Below are 17,997 nucleotides of genomic sequence, written 5' to 3'. Positions count from 1 at the left end.
GTTGCCTCACAACAAGAAAGTTCCTGGTCCACTTCCTAGTCAGGGCCTTTCTGTGTGGAGTTTGCATGTTCTCCCCCTGCATGCTTGGATGGATGCTCTCCAGGTATTCCGGCCTCCTCCCACTACCGAAAAACATGCTCATTAGGTTAATTGGTGACTCTTAATTGGCAGTAAATGTGAATGTGAGCATGCCTGGTTGTCTGTATGTCAGCCCTGGGATTGACCAGTGACCAGTCCAGGGTGTACCCCACATCTCGCACAATGACAGCTGGGATATGCTTTAGCCTCCCACAACCCCCAACGGGATAAGCAGTGTGGAAAATGGATGGGTGTCAGCTTTGGGTTTAGGCACTTTTGTGCACATGCAGTAAAATGTCATTATTGCTAATAAACCAAAATGTATACGCAAACAAAATTGGCATAGCAAATTCACAGTTTACATGTGATGTCATTTAGCCTGGCGAGACAAGCTTTCTACTGCTGTACACTAAGGAGATTTTGTCAGTTCCAGTTGACAACCACTGGAATAAAGTTGTTTATTTGAATAACCAACTACAGGACAAACCTGTGTTTTGCTCCTACAAAAGAGGATTGTGGGGAAAAAATGCTTATAATGCTGTTAGAATCTACATTGTCCCCCAAGGGAACAAAAGAATGGACATCTTCTAATTAATCCATAAAATAACTTGCTAACTTGAGCATAGTATGACTGCCTTTTTACTAACAGTACTGCCCCAGAAACTTTGACTTAAAAATGACATCCTGATTACACCCTTAGGTAACATTAACTGAGCAATATCAGATAACTTGCAGTCACTTATGCCTTGATCACGAAGAATGTATCACAGCTAATTCCCAAACAGCAGCATTTTAGCCCCAACCTGAAATGCCAGATAGACTGTTTCACATATCCATTGCATAGGACATATTTCCCTTCATCTATCTGGGCAACCAACCATACAGTTGCAAGAAAAAATATGTGAACCCTTTGGTATTTCTTGGATTTCTGCATAAATTGGTCATTAAATGTGTTCTGATCTTCATCTAAGTCACAACAATAGACAAACACAGTCTGCTTAAACTAATGACGCACAAAAAATTTTATGTTTTCATGTTTTTATTGAACAAAACAAGTAAACATTCTCAGTGCAGGGTGGAAAAAGTATGTGAACCCCTAGGCTAATGACTTCTCCAAGAGCTAATTGGAACCAGGAGTCAGCCAACCTGGAGTCCAGTCAATATAATGAGATTGGATGTGTTGGTTAAAGCTGCCCTGCCCTATAAAAAGCACACACCAGTTTTGAATTTGCTGTTCTCAAGAAGCATTGCCTGATGTGAACCATGCCTGGCACAAAAGAGCTCTCAGAAGACCTATGATCAAGAATTGTTGACTTGCATGAAGCTGGAAAGGGTTACAAAAGTATCTCTAAAAGCCTTGATGTTCATGTGTCCACGGTAAGACGGACCGTCTACAAATGGAGAAAGTTTAGCACTGTTGCTACTCTCCCTAGGCGCAGTTGTCCTGTAAAGATGACTGCAAGAGCACAGCGCAGAATGTTCAGTGAGGTGAAGAAGAATCCTAGAGTGTCAGCTAAAGACTTACAGAAATCTCTGGCACATGCTAACATTTGTGTTGACAAATCTACAATAAGTAAAACATTAAACAAGAATGGAGTTCATGGGAGGACACCACGGAGGAAGCCACTGCTGTCCAAAAAATACATTGCTACACGTTTGAATATTGCAAAAGAGCACCTGGATGTTCCACGGCACTCTACTGGCAAAATATTCTGTGGACAGATGAAACCAAAATTGAGTTGTTTGAAAGGAACACACAACGCTATGTGTGGAGAGAAAAGGCATGGCACACCAACATCAAAACCTCATCCCAACTGGGGCCATCATGGTTTGGAGCTGCTTTACTGCCTCTGGCCCTGGACGGATTGTTGTCATTGATGGAAAAATGAATTCCCAAGTTTTTTAAGACATTTTGCAGGAAAACTTAAGACCATCTGTCCACCAACTGAAGCTCAACAGAGGATGAGTGATCCAACAGGACAACAACCCAAGGCATGGAAGTAAATCAACAACAGAATGGCTTCAACAGAAGAAAATACACCTTCTGGAGTGGCCCAGTCAGAGTCCTGACCTCAACCCGATTGAGATGCTATGGCATGACCTCAAGGGAGCGATTCAACCAGACATCCCAAGAATATTGCTGCACTGAAACAGTTTTGTAAAGAGGAATGGTCCAAAATTCCTCCTGACCGTTGTGCAGGCCTAATCTGCAACTACAGGAAACGTTTGGTTGAGGTTATTGCTGCCAAAAGAGGGTCAACCAGTCATTAGCCTAGGGGTTCACATACTTTTTCCGCCCTGCACTGTGAATGTTTACATGTTTTGTTCAATAAAAACATGAAAACATATCATTTTTTGTGCGTCATTAGTTTAAGCGGACTGTGTTTGTCTATTGTTGTGACTTAGACGAAGATCAGAACACAGTTTATGACCAATTTATGCAGAAATCCAAGAAATCCCAAAGGGTTCACATATTTTTTCTTGCAACTGTAGACTGTGTTTGGGAAGGGCAGAACCTTAAAAAAACATTCTTGGAGTGTGATTGGATGATTGTTTTTCCATTACATACATTACAGGCCAATCAGAGCAACAAGAAATATGACATGGTGGGCAATCACAGCAGAATCAGAATCAGCTTTATTGGCCAAGTATACTTGCGCAACCAGACATCTGGCTGTGGTAAGCTTTGCTCTCAAGTACAGGAATTAAACATTTAATACAAAACATAAGTATGCTGACTAGATTTGATGAGAGTATAAAACACGCAAGGATGTGGGCAGATCAGCAAGTATAATAAACGTGAGCTTGACAGGTTATTATTGTTCACAATCAGCTGAGCCAGTCAGTGAATCAAACACATGCAAAGACTGGTTGGGAGGAGAGGAAAAACTTATTTTCCATCAAGAAGACGTTACATGTGGATCTGATCTTTTGATGAAGAAATGTCAACTTCTGATAAAACTGCCGCTATAGCTACATCTGAGCTAATCACTTCACTGCAGCCATTGCCAGAGTTTTACAGTATAACTAAACCACGCCCTAGCTACTGCCTCATTCTCCTCAAATGAAGCTGGTTCATCAGTTTTAGACCAGTTTCAGGTTTAAGCTTTGCATTATGAATCTCTTTGATTACAGACATGGAACCTGGCAAATCCATTGGCTTTGAAAGATTTTTTCAGACCTGGTCACATTGAAAATAGAAAAGGGTGTATGTACTTTTATAGACTTCGGTTTTGCAGTTGTGTAAGAAGAGAGACGCTTCACTAAATAAATATCACTTTTTTGTGAAAGAAGAACTTAAAGCCTGTGTCCACTGGGTAGTACCAGGTGACTGGTCAGACTATGTCTGCAGGCTTATTGTGCATATTCTACAGTGAGACAAAGGGCTGCAAGCAGTGATATAGTAGTTAGACAATCTACTTATCACCATCTGAAAATATCAGAAGTGCACGTCTTTCCATCTACTCTCCATCTCCTCTTATACTGCCTCCCTTTTCATTTTTGCAGTAACTGCACTACTGTGTCATCAACTGCTGCTCAGTATTCATCAGCAAAACAGGGAAAACAATTTCCAACATAATATCATAAATGCAGTAACCATAAGTGAGATTTACACGAGGCATCCTGGCATGTGGATAACTACTCTCATTTAAAGCCCATTTGTTGCCCCAACTCACAACTGTGGAAAAGATCTGAGCACATTTTTTGTTAATTGTGGATCAGTGACTGTTTGATGTTCAGTGCCTTAATGATCCGTGGGCTTTGGCCTTTTTCTCCAAAAACTTCAACCTTCTGTAGCCCCAACTCTCCAAACAGAGACCAGTCAGAAAAACACTAAAGCTGGCTGAAATGTGGCTCATATCATTGTAGATTTAAGGGGAGCCACAGAGTTAGAGGACAAGGTAAAATGTGACCTGGCCTGATTTAGGGCACCCTGCTGATATGGTATTTTAAGCAGATTAAAACACTGGCATGCTTCCAGGAAAGTAAAGAAGAGTTTTTCTTTCCAGAAGTTGCCTAAAAACTTTAAGTTTTCTAGGACAGTGTCTAGGTCACATAGCGAGGCACCTGCTCTAACAACAGATGGAGAAGCATTAGTAGTCTAATATTTGACAGACTCATGGCTTGGATCCAGTCGCTCTTTTATTACATAAAAATCAAATTTGCCACACATGGTTTCATTTCAGGTATATAACCTCATTGCACATACAAGCCCATCCCCCACCCTCTGCACCTCTCATCATCCCCTCCCCAGACTGACATTACCAGGCTGCCATAATGATTGATAGAGTTTGCTTCTGCCAGAGGGGATGATGTCATCTCATCACCGTCTGTCAGTCCATCTTCTTACCGACTTGCTGCTTTTTTCTGTGTCTGTCAGTCTGTCTGAAGCCTGCCAGTCGACTTGTCTTCTCAATCATACTCCTTTCTGCCTGTCTGCTTGATTGAGCACTTGAAAATCTGTCTGAATAACACCTCCCCTATTTTTCAGTGTGAAAACCTGCTGTATTTTACCAGGCAGCATTGTTGAACAATCCTTTTTGTCAGAAATTAAGTTTTAACCTCCCTCCTTGTCAAACTTACTCATCACTGTGATGTAGAGTATCTTCTCTCCTCCTTTTCTTGAAAAACAGTCTCCTGTCTGTTGACATTATGCACCTTCTTCTTTTGTCTTCTGCAGATGTGCTGTAACTGCTGTCTCCTTGGAAAGGCCGCCCAGAAGCATGGCCTCCCCTGTGACCACAACCTGTCCGTTAGCTACCAGTGTGGTCTGGTATCCAGAGCCTGCTGCGAGTATGGAGACCAGGACAACCAGACTGCACCCACAGGACAAACTGAATGTGGGTGGCAATAAAACAAAGATGAAGTAGGCTAAATATTTCACTTTTCCCCTAGTTTGTTTATATTAAATTAAGCCTAGGCCGTGTGAAAAACATAAATGACCACATTCACACTAGAATGTTCCTTAAATATAACAGCATAGCACAATCTCAAAATGCTGATGAAGAATGTACGTGTAGTCCTTGCTTCAAGTGATTACTCTGGATTACTGTTGGATCTGTATGGTCATTGTTGTCCATAAGATAATTATGGTCAATTTTAATGGCATCAGTTATACAATCAGGTAAACTGCAACATTTTTAAAGGTTCATGACTGCATCCTGCTGTACCAAAGAGGCATTACATGTAGATATCAAGTGCAGGTGCTGTTGTCCAACTTGAGAAAACACTGCCCCCTTTTGGATGTATACAATTATTGCTTGGTGGTAGTTTTTTTTTAGATAACCTGAAAACTTCAATTGAAAGCCCTACAAAACGAACCAACTAGTGTGGGGAAAACTAATAAAACAAAATAAAAATGTAGATTTTTGCAGAATAAAACCTAAACAAAACCAACAGTCAAGTGGGAAAACTAATAAAAACAAAATAAAAATCCAGATTTTTGCAGATAAAAACTAAACAAAACTAAACTAACTAAACTACCGTAAAACACCAAATAATAGCCCAGGCGTTTATTATTTTTGGTGTTATTTATTTACACCAGTATACTCTACCATAGCTATACTTTTGTCTTCTTCTGTCAACTCAGCACTCTCTAAACACTTTAAATACTGGTAAGGAACTAAACAAACACAAAGTTGATGACAGACAGTTTAAAGTTAATGTCATACTTTTTATCTTTTGGCTGCACCGGGGCATAGCGCTGCTATCTCACTTGAGAAAACGAGCAAGGGACGGGGGTGCCCCAGCCAATGAGGAGGCTAGTACTCGCAGCCAATCAGGCTCAGGTCAGAGGGAGCGTTCCTATTGGCCGCTGTAGCTGCTGCATCTCAGCTCAGTGAGAAGTTGATCCAATGGCGAAATTACGGCGGTGTTCAGTCCTTTGTAGAATTTGTTCACGATGACTTGAAGTGTTTTCTTGCCTGTGATTCGGCCATTGATTTCAGTGGAAAAGCAGAGCAAAATCACTCCACAAGCGCTTTGCCACTGTGAGTATTCAATTCAGCAGACATTCTCAACCGCGAGGAGGCATGTAAAAAGAGGGGTAATAAAAACCTAACAAAAACTAAAATCGAAAAAATAATGGGGAAAAAAAAAAAAAAAAATATATATATATATATATATATATATATATATATATATATAATCCAAAACTTTTATTACCTTGATTTGAAGCACTGAGCTGAGTGATGTAATGTTACATTCATTCAGCACTTAATGTAAAGGGCCTCTTATTTAGGCCTGCCTTTATTTGTCACGTCATACATAACACAAGGCTAGTAAAAGTAACTGGGACAGGAATTTGTGGTGTCAAACAAGGCAAGATATGAGCAGTAAATTCAAAGGTTACAGGGTTTCTTTAAACAGTAAAAACCACTGTAACCGTTAGAGAACAAGGGACAATTTTTGCTGTTTCACATATTTCTCCTTTAGTCAGTGTTAACCTCTCAGAAATGTTTGACATGTTGATGTTTGGTATCTTCTTTTCAGTACAACCTCAAATATATGAAAAGACAGATTGTTCTTACTTTAAATGAAGTCTAGATATAAAGTCTCACTAGAGAACACTGCCCCATTTTTAACTTCAAATGTTAATAAAAGGCAAGTATTACCAACCTGTTTTAAGGTTAAGTACTGCCTTTTACTGTTAAACAGATGCAAGAAGACAAGATATCAACTTGTTTGGCCAAACATGGACAAACACCGCCCCCTGTAGGATTTTAAAGTTCCTTGCATTTTTATGCAAGAGGTTTAAATATTGCAACATATTTGATGGTTGTTTCTTAATTAATAAAGTAAACAATTATAGGAGCTAGATTTTCAAACACAGGAATACCGTGTATTAAAAGCTTTTAATTATTTTGTTTTTTTCACACAGTACTAAACCAAGATGAAACCATGGAAAATGGAGATAATTCAGTACTAGCCGATCAGTGCAATGGTATGTAAAGAAGCATCACTGAACAATCCTTAAATTTTCCAGTGTCACTGATGATGATGTTTCCGATTGTTTTCAGGTAAATGTGCTCATATCTGCGTGAGCAATGATACCTGTTCCTGCTCTAAAGGCTACAAACTCAAACCAGATGGAAAAAGTTGTGAGGGTAAGCAGCAGTCCTCTTCTCCTTCTTCAATTTTTAAATGTGTTTTTTTGCTTGCTGAGCCTTCAGTTTGTGTAAACAAGTATCTCTGCTTTTAACTCACAGATATCAACGAGTGTTTGCTTGGAGCCAGTAACTGTCGAGGAGGAGAGCGCTGCATCAACACAGAGGGCTCGTTCCGCTGTCAGCGGGAGGTCAGCTGTGGGACTGGCTATGAACTCACAGACAACAATAACTGCAAAGGTCCGTCAGAACGCCCCTAATCTCTGTCTTTACTTTTTATTTGAGATGTGTTTGCTCAGTGGTAAACCTCCTATGATTTTCTTTATCCAGATATTGACGAGTGTGAGACCAACATCCACAACTGTGGACCAGAGTTTGAGTGCCAAAACACCCAAGGGTCATTCAGATGTCTTCCAAAGGTGAAATGTGGTGCTGGGTTTATCCAGGATGCCCTTGGTAACTGCATTGGTAAGCGCCAGATTACAGCAGTATAAAAATCGCTGAAATATGTTCGTGCCTCTGAGAAAAATACAAACAAGCTGAAAGAAAGGCTGTTCCATTAGGATAACTGCAGAGCCGAAAAAAAAACAGAGGGAGTTTGACTGTACTTTTTTTTATCATTACTCAAACTTTTGTTTTTTTGTTGGGATGTCATATCTGCTATGTCAATGTTTATAATATTTCGTATTTTGGATTTTTCGATGCAAGCTGAAAATGATATCTCATAGCTGTAAAAAGGCACATGAGGCCTTTTTTAATGTCTTTTACTAATAACAAGTGTAGATTTTAGCCTTCTTGAATGTGTTTCTGGATTCACTAGATTTTTTTATATTGCATAGACTAATTGTTTATTACTTAGACTAATTGTTTATTATTTATTTATCTTAATAAACACCACACAGTTCAATGATCACTTAGATCTTCCATTTTCATTTTTTTCTGGCCATTGATGGACGTTTGAGGGCCTAAAAATATTCTAAAAATGTATGCAGTTTTGCTTGTTTCTTTTCCTGTTTTTTGAGTCTCCAACATGATTGTTCCAGATTGCCTCAATAGTGCCCCGAAAAGTTTTCAAGGTTAAAGCTTCCTCCTTTAACTTTGTTGTAGCTTTCTGAAATTTTGTGAGCAGATGTGACTTTAGGTGCTATAGTGGGAGCATGCCTCTAACTCCAACAGGAAATCTGCCATTTTGATCAAATGAGCCATAATTGGGGCATTTTGTGCCATTTCCAGGGGTCATAACTTTCTGAACTCCCCCTAAGGCATTCATCTGCTCATCTTCTATTTTGTTGTGCTGTTAAATGAGACACTGATAATGAAAATGTATTCAAGACTTTCTCATTAGTCAAAGTGACAAGCCCTCAAATTTACATATTTTTGGAGAAATGGGAAATTGTTTTATTTCATTTTTGTGGTTCTCTCTGGTTCAAACTTCCTGTGTTTATGAGGGGTTGGTGCATGCTCACATTCTTATGGTCACATTTATCATTGATCATTGCACCTCCTAGTGGAGACAGGAAATGTCAACGTTTATGGTACCAACCGCTGTTTAAAGTCCTTTGAGAATATTTACATCAAGTTTGTTTCAGGAAAGTCAATATATGTGAATGTGAATATGTTTAACTGATCAACGTTTAACACTGCCACACTGTCATAACATGCTTAAGCCACACTCAAACCAGACCATCTCTTAGCCCATAACAGTTTATTCTTTTCTAAAGCAGAGATTCACAAATGTATTGACCCTGTTTTATATTATTAAACAAGAGTTATGAATTCTAATCGAAGTACCTTGTCATTTGATTTTTTTAGATATCAATGAATGTGTCACTCAGACGAATCCGTGCCACCGAGGTCAGATCTGTATCAACACAGTCGGCTCCTACACCTGTCAGAGGAACTCTGTGAACTGTGGCAGAGGATATCACCTCAATGAAGAGGGCACACGCTGTGTTGGTATGGCTAAATAAACAGATCTTTATGGATCATACTGCATCTTAAAAACTGCTTATGAGCTGAAGTTCAACCTCTTCTCTTTCATAATCTCAGTTACACTGAAGCAAATTTGATTTAATAATATTACACAACCAGGGTATTCCTGTTGAGATATAAAAAAGCATGAATAAATACATACTGTATAAATGAGCATGCTGATAAGGTTTACATTTTGATGTTTTCTGATGGTTGCATCAATCTTGGCAGATATTGATGAGTGCAAGGGTCCTGAGCCGGTCTGTGGAGGTCATGGCTGCATAAACATGGTGGGCTCTTACCGTTGTGAGTGTGAGCCTGGATACATTTTCAACAGCATCGGCCGGACCTGTGAGGGTAAGGATGTGCTAGATAACACTTCAAATACACTTAAGTACAGCTCTATGTCTTCATAGTAGTCAAAATATATCTAAGAGATTTTTTTCACATTTTAATCTTATTACTGTGGTATAATTGTACATTATATTTTAGATATTAATGAATGCAGACACTATCCCGGCCGCCTCTGTGCTCACAAGTGTGAGAACACTCTGGGATCATACAAGTGTAGCTGCACCACCGGCTTCAAACTCTCTGCTGATGGCAGGAATTGTGACGGTAAGTTAAGCTGAAACACTGAAACTTTTGATATAGTAACAGCATTGGTAATTACCAAAATCATTTTTTATGTTTCTGCAATGGTTAATACACCAATATGTAGAAGCTCTTTAACCCAAATGATATTTTAATGCTAAAATATAATCATTATTGTTATCCATGAATTTTCAAATTTACCGATTTACTGAAAAACTGAAAAAAATAGTAAAGCACATTATTGTTTCTTGATTAATATGTCAAATTATAGTTATTTACTTGCATTCCTGTACAGAAAAATGAGTTTTAGTGGTTGAATGTTATGCTTGATTAATTTCTGACTTCTCAGAGAAGCCCAGTGAGCCAGCTCAAATTTGGGTGAATTCAGTTTGAAATCCCTCATTCCTGTTCAAAATGGTAAAACGTGGAGAGCTGACTGAAAATGAAAGAGTCCGCATTAAAGCACTTCATGATGCTGGATGGTCTTTGAGACAAATATTACAGGTGAACTAATAAATTTGTTAAGCACTGTATGTTCCCAATGATAGAAGGAAAGAAACACTTGTTCAGATCGAAGCTTGATTTCCTTTTGTGTTAGTCACAGCTGACACAATAGTTACAATATGAGCTTTTAATGTTACTTACTTTAGAATGAGCTTAAATCTTAGAATACAGCCATTCAGTATTATTGAATTCTAAAGTCCCCGGTATATTACCAAAGTTTTCTGTTGAGTTTTAACACTAACAACGAGGAGACAGAAAAATGAATGCATGAATGTGAAAGAAAAAAATCTGCAGCTATTATTTATCAGGGCAGACAGCTTTTGCCTGTGTCTGAGGTGAAACTGACAATCATATCTACCAATCAAAATAAACCAGTTTTAAAAAGCAACTCTGGTATTTCTATAGCAGGAAGGGTTAAGTCCATTCTTGGTGAACAGTTTATATTACAGCACTGTACTACTTTAAAGTGCTAAGGGTCTTGTATCAGTTCATATTATAGACAAAGGAGGATCTGCCACTCTGCAAAAGTTTTTTTGGATGTAATAAATTATTTTGTTTGTTTTGTTGTGTATCTGTGGATAATGTGCAAAATATGTTGTTTATGGTTATGTGCTGTAATTCGCTGAATTGTTGTTTGTTTCTATCACACACAAAATGTGTGTGGCACCAGGATCTAAGACGGATTTCCCAAAATTTAATTTATAGTATTGTATACTATCATAAACAATACTGTTGTGTTGCATCATATGGTATTGCATCATATCATATTGAATTGTGAGGTATCATAGTTTATCATATAGTATTATGTCATATCGTAGAATATCCTATTACTTCGTGTTATACTGTATCATATCATATTGTATTGTGTAGTGCATTATTTGATCATATAATATTATGTTGTATCATATGTTGTATTGTATGGTATCATATTTTATCATATCATATCATATTGTATCTTATTTTACCATATTATATCGTATCATCATTAATCTATCATATTGAATCAAATGTACTGTATTGTATTGTGTTGTATAATTTCATATCAAATCGTTTGATTTTCTATCTTTTCTTACTGTGTCATATCATATATTGTGTCGCATCACATCAGATTGCATTTTCTTATCTCATCCGAAATTATCTTTTTATTTTATCTTATCTAAACACTTTTAACCGATTGTTTAATATTGAATTGTACTAAGTCATATCGAATCGTATCGTTTTGTACCATGTTATGTTGTGTCTTGTTGTGCTGTATATTATCATCATATTTTCTCATCAAATTGTTTCGTATCATTTTATATCATAGGTCTCATGGAGTCATAATCGTATGTTATGTCATAACATATTATATTATCTTGTTTCATTTTGTTTGTTTGATGTTTCTATGTGGATAATGTTCAAAATATGTTGTTGATGGTTATCTGATGTAATTCTCTGTGGATTGTCTTTTGATTCTATTGTTTTTATTTAACAATACCACAGCAGAAGCAGAAAAATGTGTGCTTTACTATGTTGGACATATTTCCCCAAATCGCATCTTATCGTATCGTATGACGCTATATAATATTATGTCACACCATTGTGCGTTGTGTTTTGTGTCACATATTGCAAGATTTCAAGGTTATAATACTTTTGGATTTTTCATTAGTTTTAATTTTTATTTCATTGTCACCTTATGTTCTAATATTCAGTTTAGTTTAAATTTTTTCTACTGCTGTTTCTTTAGTTTAGTTCAATTTTTTTTTTAATGCTTTGTTTTAGTTTAGTTTTTATTAGTTTTATTTTTTTGGCAATGTGGGATACCGATCAGAGGTGAGACCCAAAAGGTCTTGTCACTTTTTACTTTAATTATTCTAATGTTTTTATACAACGCAAGATATAAAATTACCATTGTGTGAAGTTGTCTTTAATCAAATCAGGCGATTTTACTCTCTCTAGGCTTGGGTGTTCATGTCAGTCAGGACATTAGAGTTAAAGACTAAAACTAAAGAGATTTTGTCCTGAATTTTATTTCATTTTAGTTAGTTTTGTAAGCACATACTATAGTTTTAGTTAGTTTTCATGTTATTTGTAAAACTTAGTTTTTATTTGGTTTCAGTTAGCTAAAATGATCTTTACATTTTAGTTTTAATTATTTAGTTAGTTTTAGTTAATTATTATAACCTTGCATGGTATTGTATCAACATTGTTTCATGTCATGTTGCATCGTATCGTGACATATCACACTGTTGTGTTTTGTTTCTTATTTTATCTTATGGTGTCATTTTGTATCACATCATATTTGTGCATGACTGTATTGTTCGTAATGGTCTTGAATTGTTTTCTGATTCTTTTAAAGATTTGAATGAATGTGAAGCGAACCCCTGCAGTCAAGAGTGTGCTAATGTGTACGGCTCCTACCAGTGTTACTGTCGCCGAGGCTACCAGCTCAGTGACATCGATGGCATGACTTGTGAAGGTAAGATGAAGCCATTCTCAACAAAAGAAATACAGAAAGAAAATATTTCAGGTTTTCTCTGTCATTTACAAAGACTAATATAGTTTGTCCCATTCAGTAAGATTCTCGAGCACTTAAGAGCTGAAGTCTATAATAAATCAAGCCTGTTTATTTATGCAGTTTAAGTAAGTTTCCTGAATTGTACTCACTGGTTAAACTTGTCTTTATCCATTTGCATCATTTTTTTAGATATCGATGAGTGTGCTCTGCCTACCGGAGGTCATATTTGCTCTTATCGCTGTCACAACACTCCTGGCAGCTTCCACTGTTCCTGTCCTGTCAGCGGCTACACCTTGGCATCTAATGGGCGCAGCTGTCAGGGTAAACTGTCTTTAATGTAATCATACACCTGATGGACAATGTTTCAGTGAATACAGATGATATTTTTGATGCTTTTTCTAACTGTTGTCCATTTTATTTGCAGATATTGATGAATGTTTGACGGGAACACACACATGCACAGAGAATCAGAGCTGCTTTAATGTACAGGGTGGTTTCAGATGTCTGTCCTTTGAGTGTCCTAACAACTACAGGCGTGTTGGAGAGACGTGAGTACATCAGTCTGTGGACTAGTCTTTATAATATGTTGAAAATCATGGAAAAATAACCAAAGGATAATGCTAAAATAAAGCACAATACTCTTTACAGCTATGATGCAATAACACACCATTAAACAGAGAAGCATCGGATAATGTTAAGGTTGCATCACTTGGCCATCCTGAAAATGTTTATTCATTTTAAATCAGGATCCTGACAACTCCAGTTAGGATCCATTTAAGGCCTGCTGGTAAGGTAATCCACATATACGTAGATATTTAGCTTGTTTTTTGAGATATGTACAGTATGTCCACATCAGCAGAATAGTTTTGCAATTTGTTTCTTGAAACTGCAGATGGAGGCCAAAACACATCTGTTTTATTAAGTTGGTCTCCAAACTACAAAATTACACTTCCTGTTTGAGCTTTTCAAAGTAAGAGCACAGTTTTGCATTTATGTAGAAAAAGTTTTCTTGTTTGTACAGAATTCTTCTCTTATGAATTTTGACCGGCTCACTGATAGAATAAATAACGCCACTTTTGGGAGATTTATTTAGGTTAAACAGGGCTGTGATGGCAGAAAGACACAGCCAACATGCAGCACACATGAGCCTGGTAAAAGCTGTAATTGTGCAAGAAAGAGCTCACATGCATGGCAGTCCACTCTCAGTTTGTGAGACACATATCAGGCATTTGAGTAACAGCACTCATGCAAGCAGTCTGAAAGCCCTGAGTTGCTGACATGCAGATTGAAATGGAAATCATGCCATGATGAAGTAGTAATGTACCCAGTCTGAAACGGCCTAAGTCTGACCAGCCATGTCAGACAAAGCCTGATCAAAGATTTAAGAAGAGGAATTTATGAACCCTATTTGAAAGAAAATCAAAACTTGCTGTATTTATTTGTAGACAGACACTGAATGCTTCACATTTATGGAACAAGGTGCATTTTTCTCACAGTGGACTTTGAGCTCTGAGCTCACCAGTAAACACTTTCAGGCCTTTTAAACCAAGACTTGTTCATACTTTTGGATCACGGCTCTGCATGTCCAGTTTGCACAAAGCTGGAATGACTCCAGACGACATGTCGGCTGTAGCATGTTGTTTTGTTTAGAATGTTGAAATGCATATATGCAGTAGAGGCTGATCACTTATTGACAGAACTTCTTGCATGACCCCACAGCAAGCACCACGACTGGCCTGTAAAATATTATGCTGCAGGCTGATGTTCCTCCCACTGCATGCAATGCACGGCAAATGAAATTCACACCTGGTCTTTGTTTCTCTCTCTCTCTGCCTGTTTTGTTCCGTCTTGTTCCGTCCTTTTTTCGTCCCCCACCCTCCTCTCTCTTTGCAGCCGATGTGAACGCTTGCTTTGCAATGAGTCTCTCGAGTGCCTGAACATGCCCGTGAGAATAACCTACTACCACCTCACCTTCCCCACCAACATCCCCGTCTTCACCAACATCTTCCGCATGGGCCCCTCCTCCCTTGTGCCCGGCGATGACATCCAGATTGCTATCGTCACCGGCAACGAGGGCGGGTTCTTCAAGACAGAACGGGTGCCTGGTGGCGGCGTGATGTCAGTGGCAAAGCTCATCAACCAGCCACAGGACTTTGAGCTTTCTTTGGAGCTGAGGCTTCGTCGCTACAATACGTTCAGCACTTACATGGCCAAAGTGCTGGTGTTTGTTACCCAGGAGGAGCCAAGAGTTCCTTACAATCCTCTCCTAGAATAAACACAAGACTTAATAAAGGCTAGCTAAGGCTTAAAAGTGATGTGTCATTTTAAACGCACCTGAAAACTGGGCAAGAAGTTTACCAAGATAATCATAGCTTATGTTTGAAATTTATAGTGCTTAATCTTGTAACACAAGTTTTTTTTAACTCATGCACCCCTGAGAATGTATAGAAGATTTCAGGACAGTGTGCTGCTTAAATGTTTCTAACTCTCCTGTACATGTAAGCATCTCAGCAAGAGACTTATCCACTGTTAGTCAAAAGAAGGAAAGGTCTCAGAAAGCAGGACTTCAAAAATGGCAATGCAGAAATAACAAACCAAGTAAGAGGATCTGATGTTATAAAAACAGTCATATATGTCTGCCACAAGTGAGATATATATATATATATATATATATATATATATATATATATATATATTACTATATATATACAGCACTGCTCCTTAATGTCTCATTTACTTAAAAAAAAAAATACAGACAGCTCAGTGGACAAGTCAAAGACATCTGAACCTCTGAAAAATAAAAAAAATTACACAAAAAAGTCTAAAATGCAATGGAAAAAGTGCGATTAATCATGATTATCTACAGATTATAGATATATTATAGATAGCATTACAGAGCAGTTACACTGAATTTTCCCATGAAGAATTGATAATGTCCTTTTCTCATCTTCCTCTTCTCTTTGACATTACCAGTGATTCCTAACTTCATTCCTTCATGGATTTATGCAGCTAAAATGTGAGTTAACTGCTTCCGCTCATTGCCTGATAGTCGTGTTAAAGATGATGCATCATTTTTTAAAAGTGATTTATAAGTATTAAATGACACACAAGATCAGAAGCACAATTTTAGTATAATATCATCTTGCCCAATTAATCTTTTGATACCAGTATTATGGATCATTATCCAACAGTATACATGAGGTCCACTTGAATGTATTGTCTTGGAGGTAAGGCTTTCCAACAGCCTCTAGGTGGCGTTCTAGGTCAGGGTATGTAACCACACAGTAAAGTCTCCGGTCTGCCTATGACTGAGTGTAATTTGATGATGGTTGCATGATAAAGTCTGACGTTTGCAGTGTTTTATGGTTTTTTGTGTTGGATGAACAGTTTTCTATTAAAACTGAAATAGAAATAACACATGTTCAAGTCCAATCCAGTTCTTGATCATGGTGCATTGTGGGGTTTTGATGAAACACAGCGAAGGGTGCAGTTGGAATGTGAGGGAAAAATCACAGATGGAGGCATGAAGATTGTCTCACATAGTTTCATATTTCTGTTGTCCAGACGGCTACGACAAAGAGGAAATCTGTGCTTTATGAGTTATGCTTACATTTTTTGGTAGTTTGTCACCTCACTGTTAAAAAAGATAAATATGTTCTTGTAAAACTTGATTTTACTGATAATATTATTTATGAAAAATAGTAATGTTTCCTTAATAATCTTAGGTTTTTCTGTGACAGTTATGGTAGCAAAAAAGCTGATGTTTCAAATCAGCAGAGTAACCAAATTTTTTTGTTCAAATTTTCATCTATAGGCCAAACTCTTGGGTTTGAATATAATAACAAGAAAACCTAATTTTTATGCATTCCACACCTTCAATATTCAAGTCAAAACTGAGCCAGTATGGGCCTCTTATTGCTCTCTTACTTCCACTTCCTAAATATCGGTTACTTTGCACCGCAAATACATCTTTCTGTGGCAGTTATTTTCATGCACGTCACTTTACCCCATGGTATATTTTCAACTTAATGTAAAATGCACAGATTTCCGCTGCATGTGGGTTCAAACCCCAAAGCAGACAGATAATCCAAATGAAGGCTGAGTATATGACATGCAATGGGATGCAGTGGCAAAAGAGAGAGAAATGTACACCAGCAGGAGAGGGTATAAATAGTCTGACATGCTGTGAGGCTGCTGCCCGAGGGCTGTGGCTTATAATAACGGTAAATTCAAATGTCCTAGGTTCCTCCTGTCCTGAGCTGTCAGGGCCAGTAAGGATGCACTCGGTCCCTGGTGGGGATATCCTTAAAATAAGAACATAGTGGCGCGCAGAAGGCTTTTTCCTGCGCTCTGACATTGAGTTATGGGGCTCTGGGCTCTGGCCGGTGGTCTGAACAATTTGTGGTGCAGCAACATCACCGCGCACAGAATGAATGATGCCCTGCAGTGTTTGTGTTGGGGCGTTATCAATGTGCCGACTATAAATAATAATTACCAAAAAAATAAAAGGCCTTACGCTTGACCAGGGGACTTTCATCCAAAAAGTCTGTTTTTCTTTCTGGTCTGAAAGTATTGGGGTTTTTCTCCTGGCCTGGGCCACATGATGCATGGAGAGATGAAGAAGACGTGCATTTGTGCACACTTACACATAAATACATGTGTGTTTGCATGCACAAACGCACATGCACAGATGACCAAAAACACACAAATATGCGTTTTAATAGCAGAGACCATGCACAAACGCACACACATGAAGCTGTAGTTAGCTCCACTTGCTGCCCTCACTTTGAAGTGCCCATCTGTATGTCAAGGGGGCAGTTCACCCTGGGTCATTATCTTCTCGTAAATTTACTCTTTACCCCAGCAGAGCTTTCACCTCGTCCTCTAGAGCCCCACTCGGGCCTTTCTGCAGCTCAGGCCGCAGTATTTTAAACTAGAAGAACATTTTGTGGCTTTGGCCTAGGCCAAAGCAAAACTTGGACCCACCCGCTAATTGCTAATTACAAGCCCCTACCCAGTGGCGGCTTGACTTTTTGTCAGGGGCTTCTCTCCTCGCTCAACATGGAAGGAGCCCTGCAACCCTAGCCGAGTTGTGCTTTAAGCTTCAGCCTATAGGTCCCCCGAGGAACTCCAGAGATCCACGGCTCGAATGACTCACAATGAGGCTATACTGCTGCCATGCACATTAAGTCAACTTATACATGGCTGCTCTACTGTTTTTATAACCCACTATAACCGTGTACTGAC

The 17,997-nt window shown here is 38.3% G+C and overlaps 1 protein-coding gene across 2 annotated transcripts in view; it reads left to right on the top strand.

The window, feature by feature from the left end:
* Positions 1-17,997, top strand: part of fbln1 (fibulin 1) — a 60,179-nt gene that overhangs the window by 19,223 nt on the left and 22,959 nt on the right. Inside the window, exons 4-15 of one of the 2 annotated variants that reach the window (XM_041796253.1) lie at positions 4,760-4,919; positions 6,959-7,021; positions 7,098-7,184; positions 7,287-7,424; positions 7,515-7,652; positions 8,997-9,140; positions 9,387-9,512; positions 9,648-9,773; positions 12,592-12,711; positions 12,940-13,071; positions 13,175-13,298; positions 14,644-15,447. In XM_041796253.1, coding sequence (XP_041652187.1) covers positions 4,760-4,919; positions 6,959-7,021; positions 7,098-7,184; positions 7,287-7,424; positions 7,515-7,652; positions 8,997-9,140; positions 9,387-9,512; positions 9,648-9,773; positions 12,592-12,711; positions 12,940-13,071; positions 13,175-13,298; positions 14,644-15,025 — 1,740 coding nt within the window. In that variant the 3' untranslated portion in view covers positions 15,026-15,447. Of the gene's footprint in view, positions 1-4,759; positions 4,920-6,958; positions 7,022-7,097; positions 7,185-7,286; positions 7,425-7,514; positions 7,653-8,996; positions 9,141-9,386; positions 9,513-9,647; positions 9,774-12,591; positions 12,712-12,939; positions 13,072-13,174; positions 13,299-14,643; positions 15,448-17,997 lie in introns of those variants that run through there. The other variant, XM_041796251.1, reaches the window with a different exon arrangement.

Source organism: Cheilinus undulatus, linkage group 9 (genome assembly GCF_018320785.1).
Source record: "Cheilinus undulatus linkage group 9, ASM1832078v1, whole genome shotgun sequence".
In the NCBI taxonomy this organism is placed as follows: domain Eukaryota; kingdom Metazoa; phylum Chordata; class Actinopteri; order Labriformes; family Labridae; genus Cheilinus; species Cheilinus undulatus.
The sequence above is the reverse complement of the archived record's forward strand: the minus strand, read 5'-3'. Positions and strand labels throughout refer to the sequence as shown.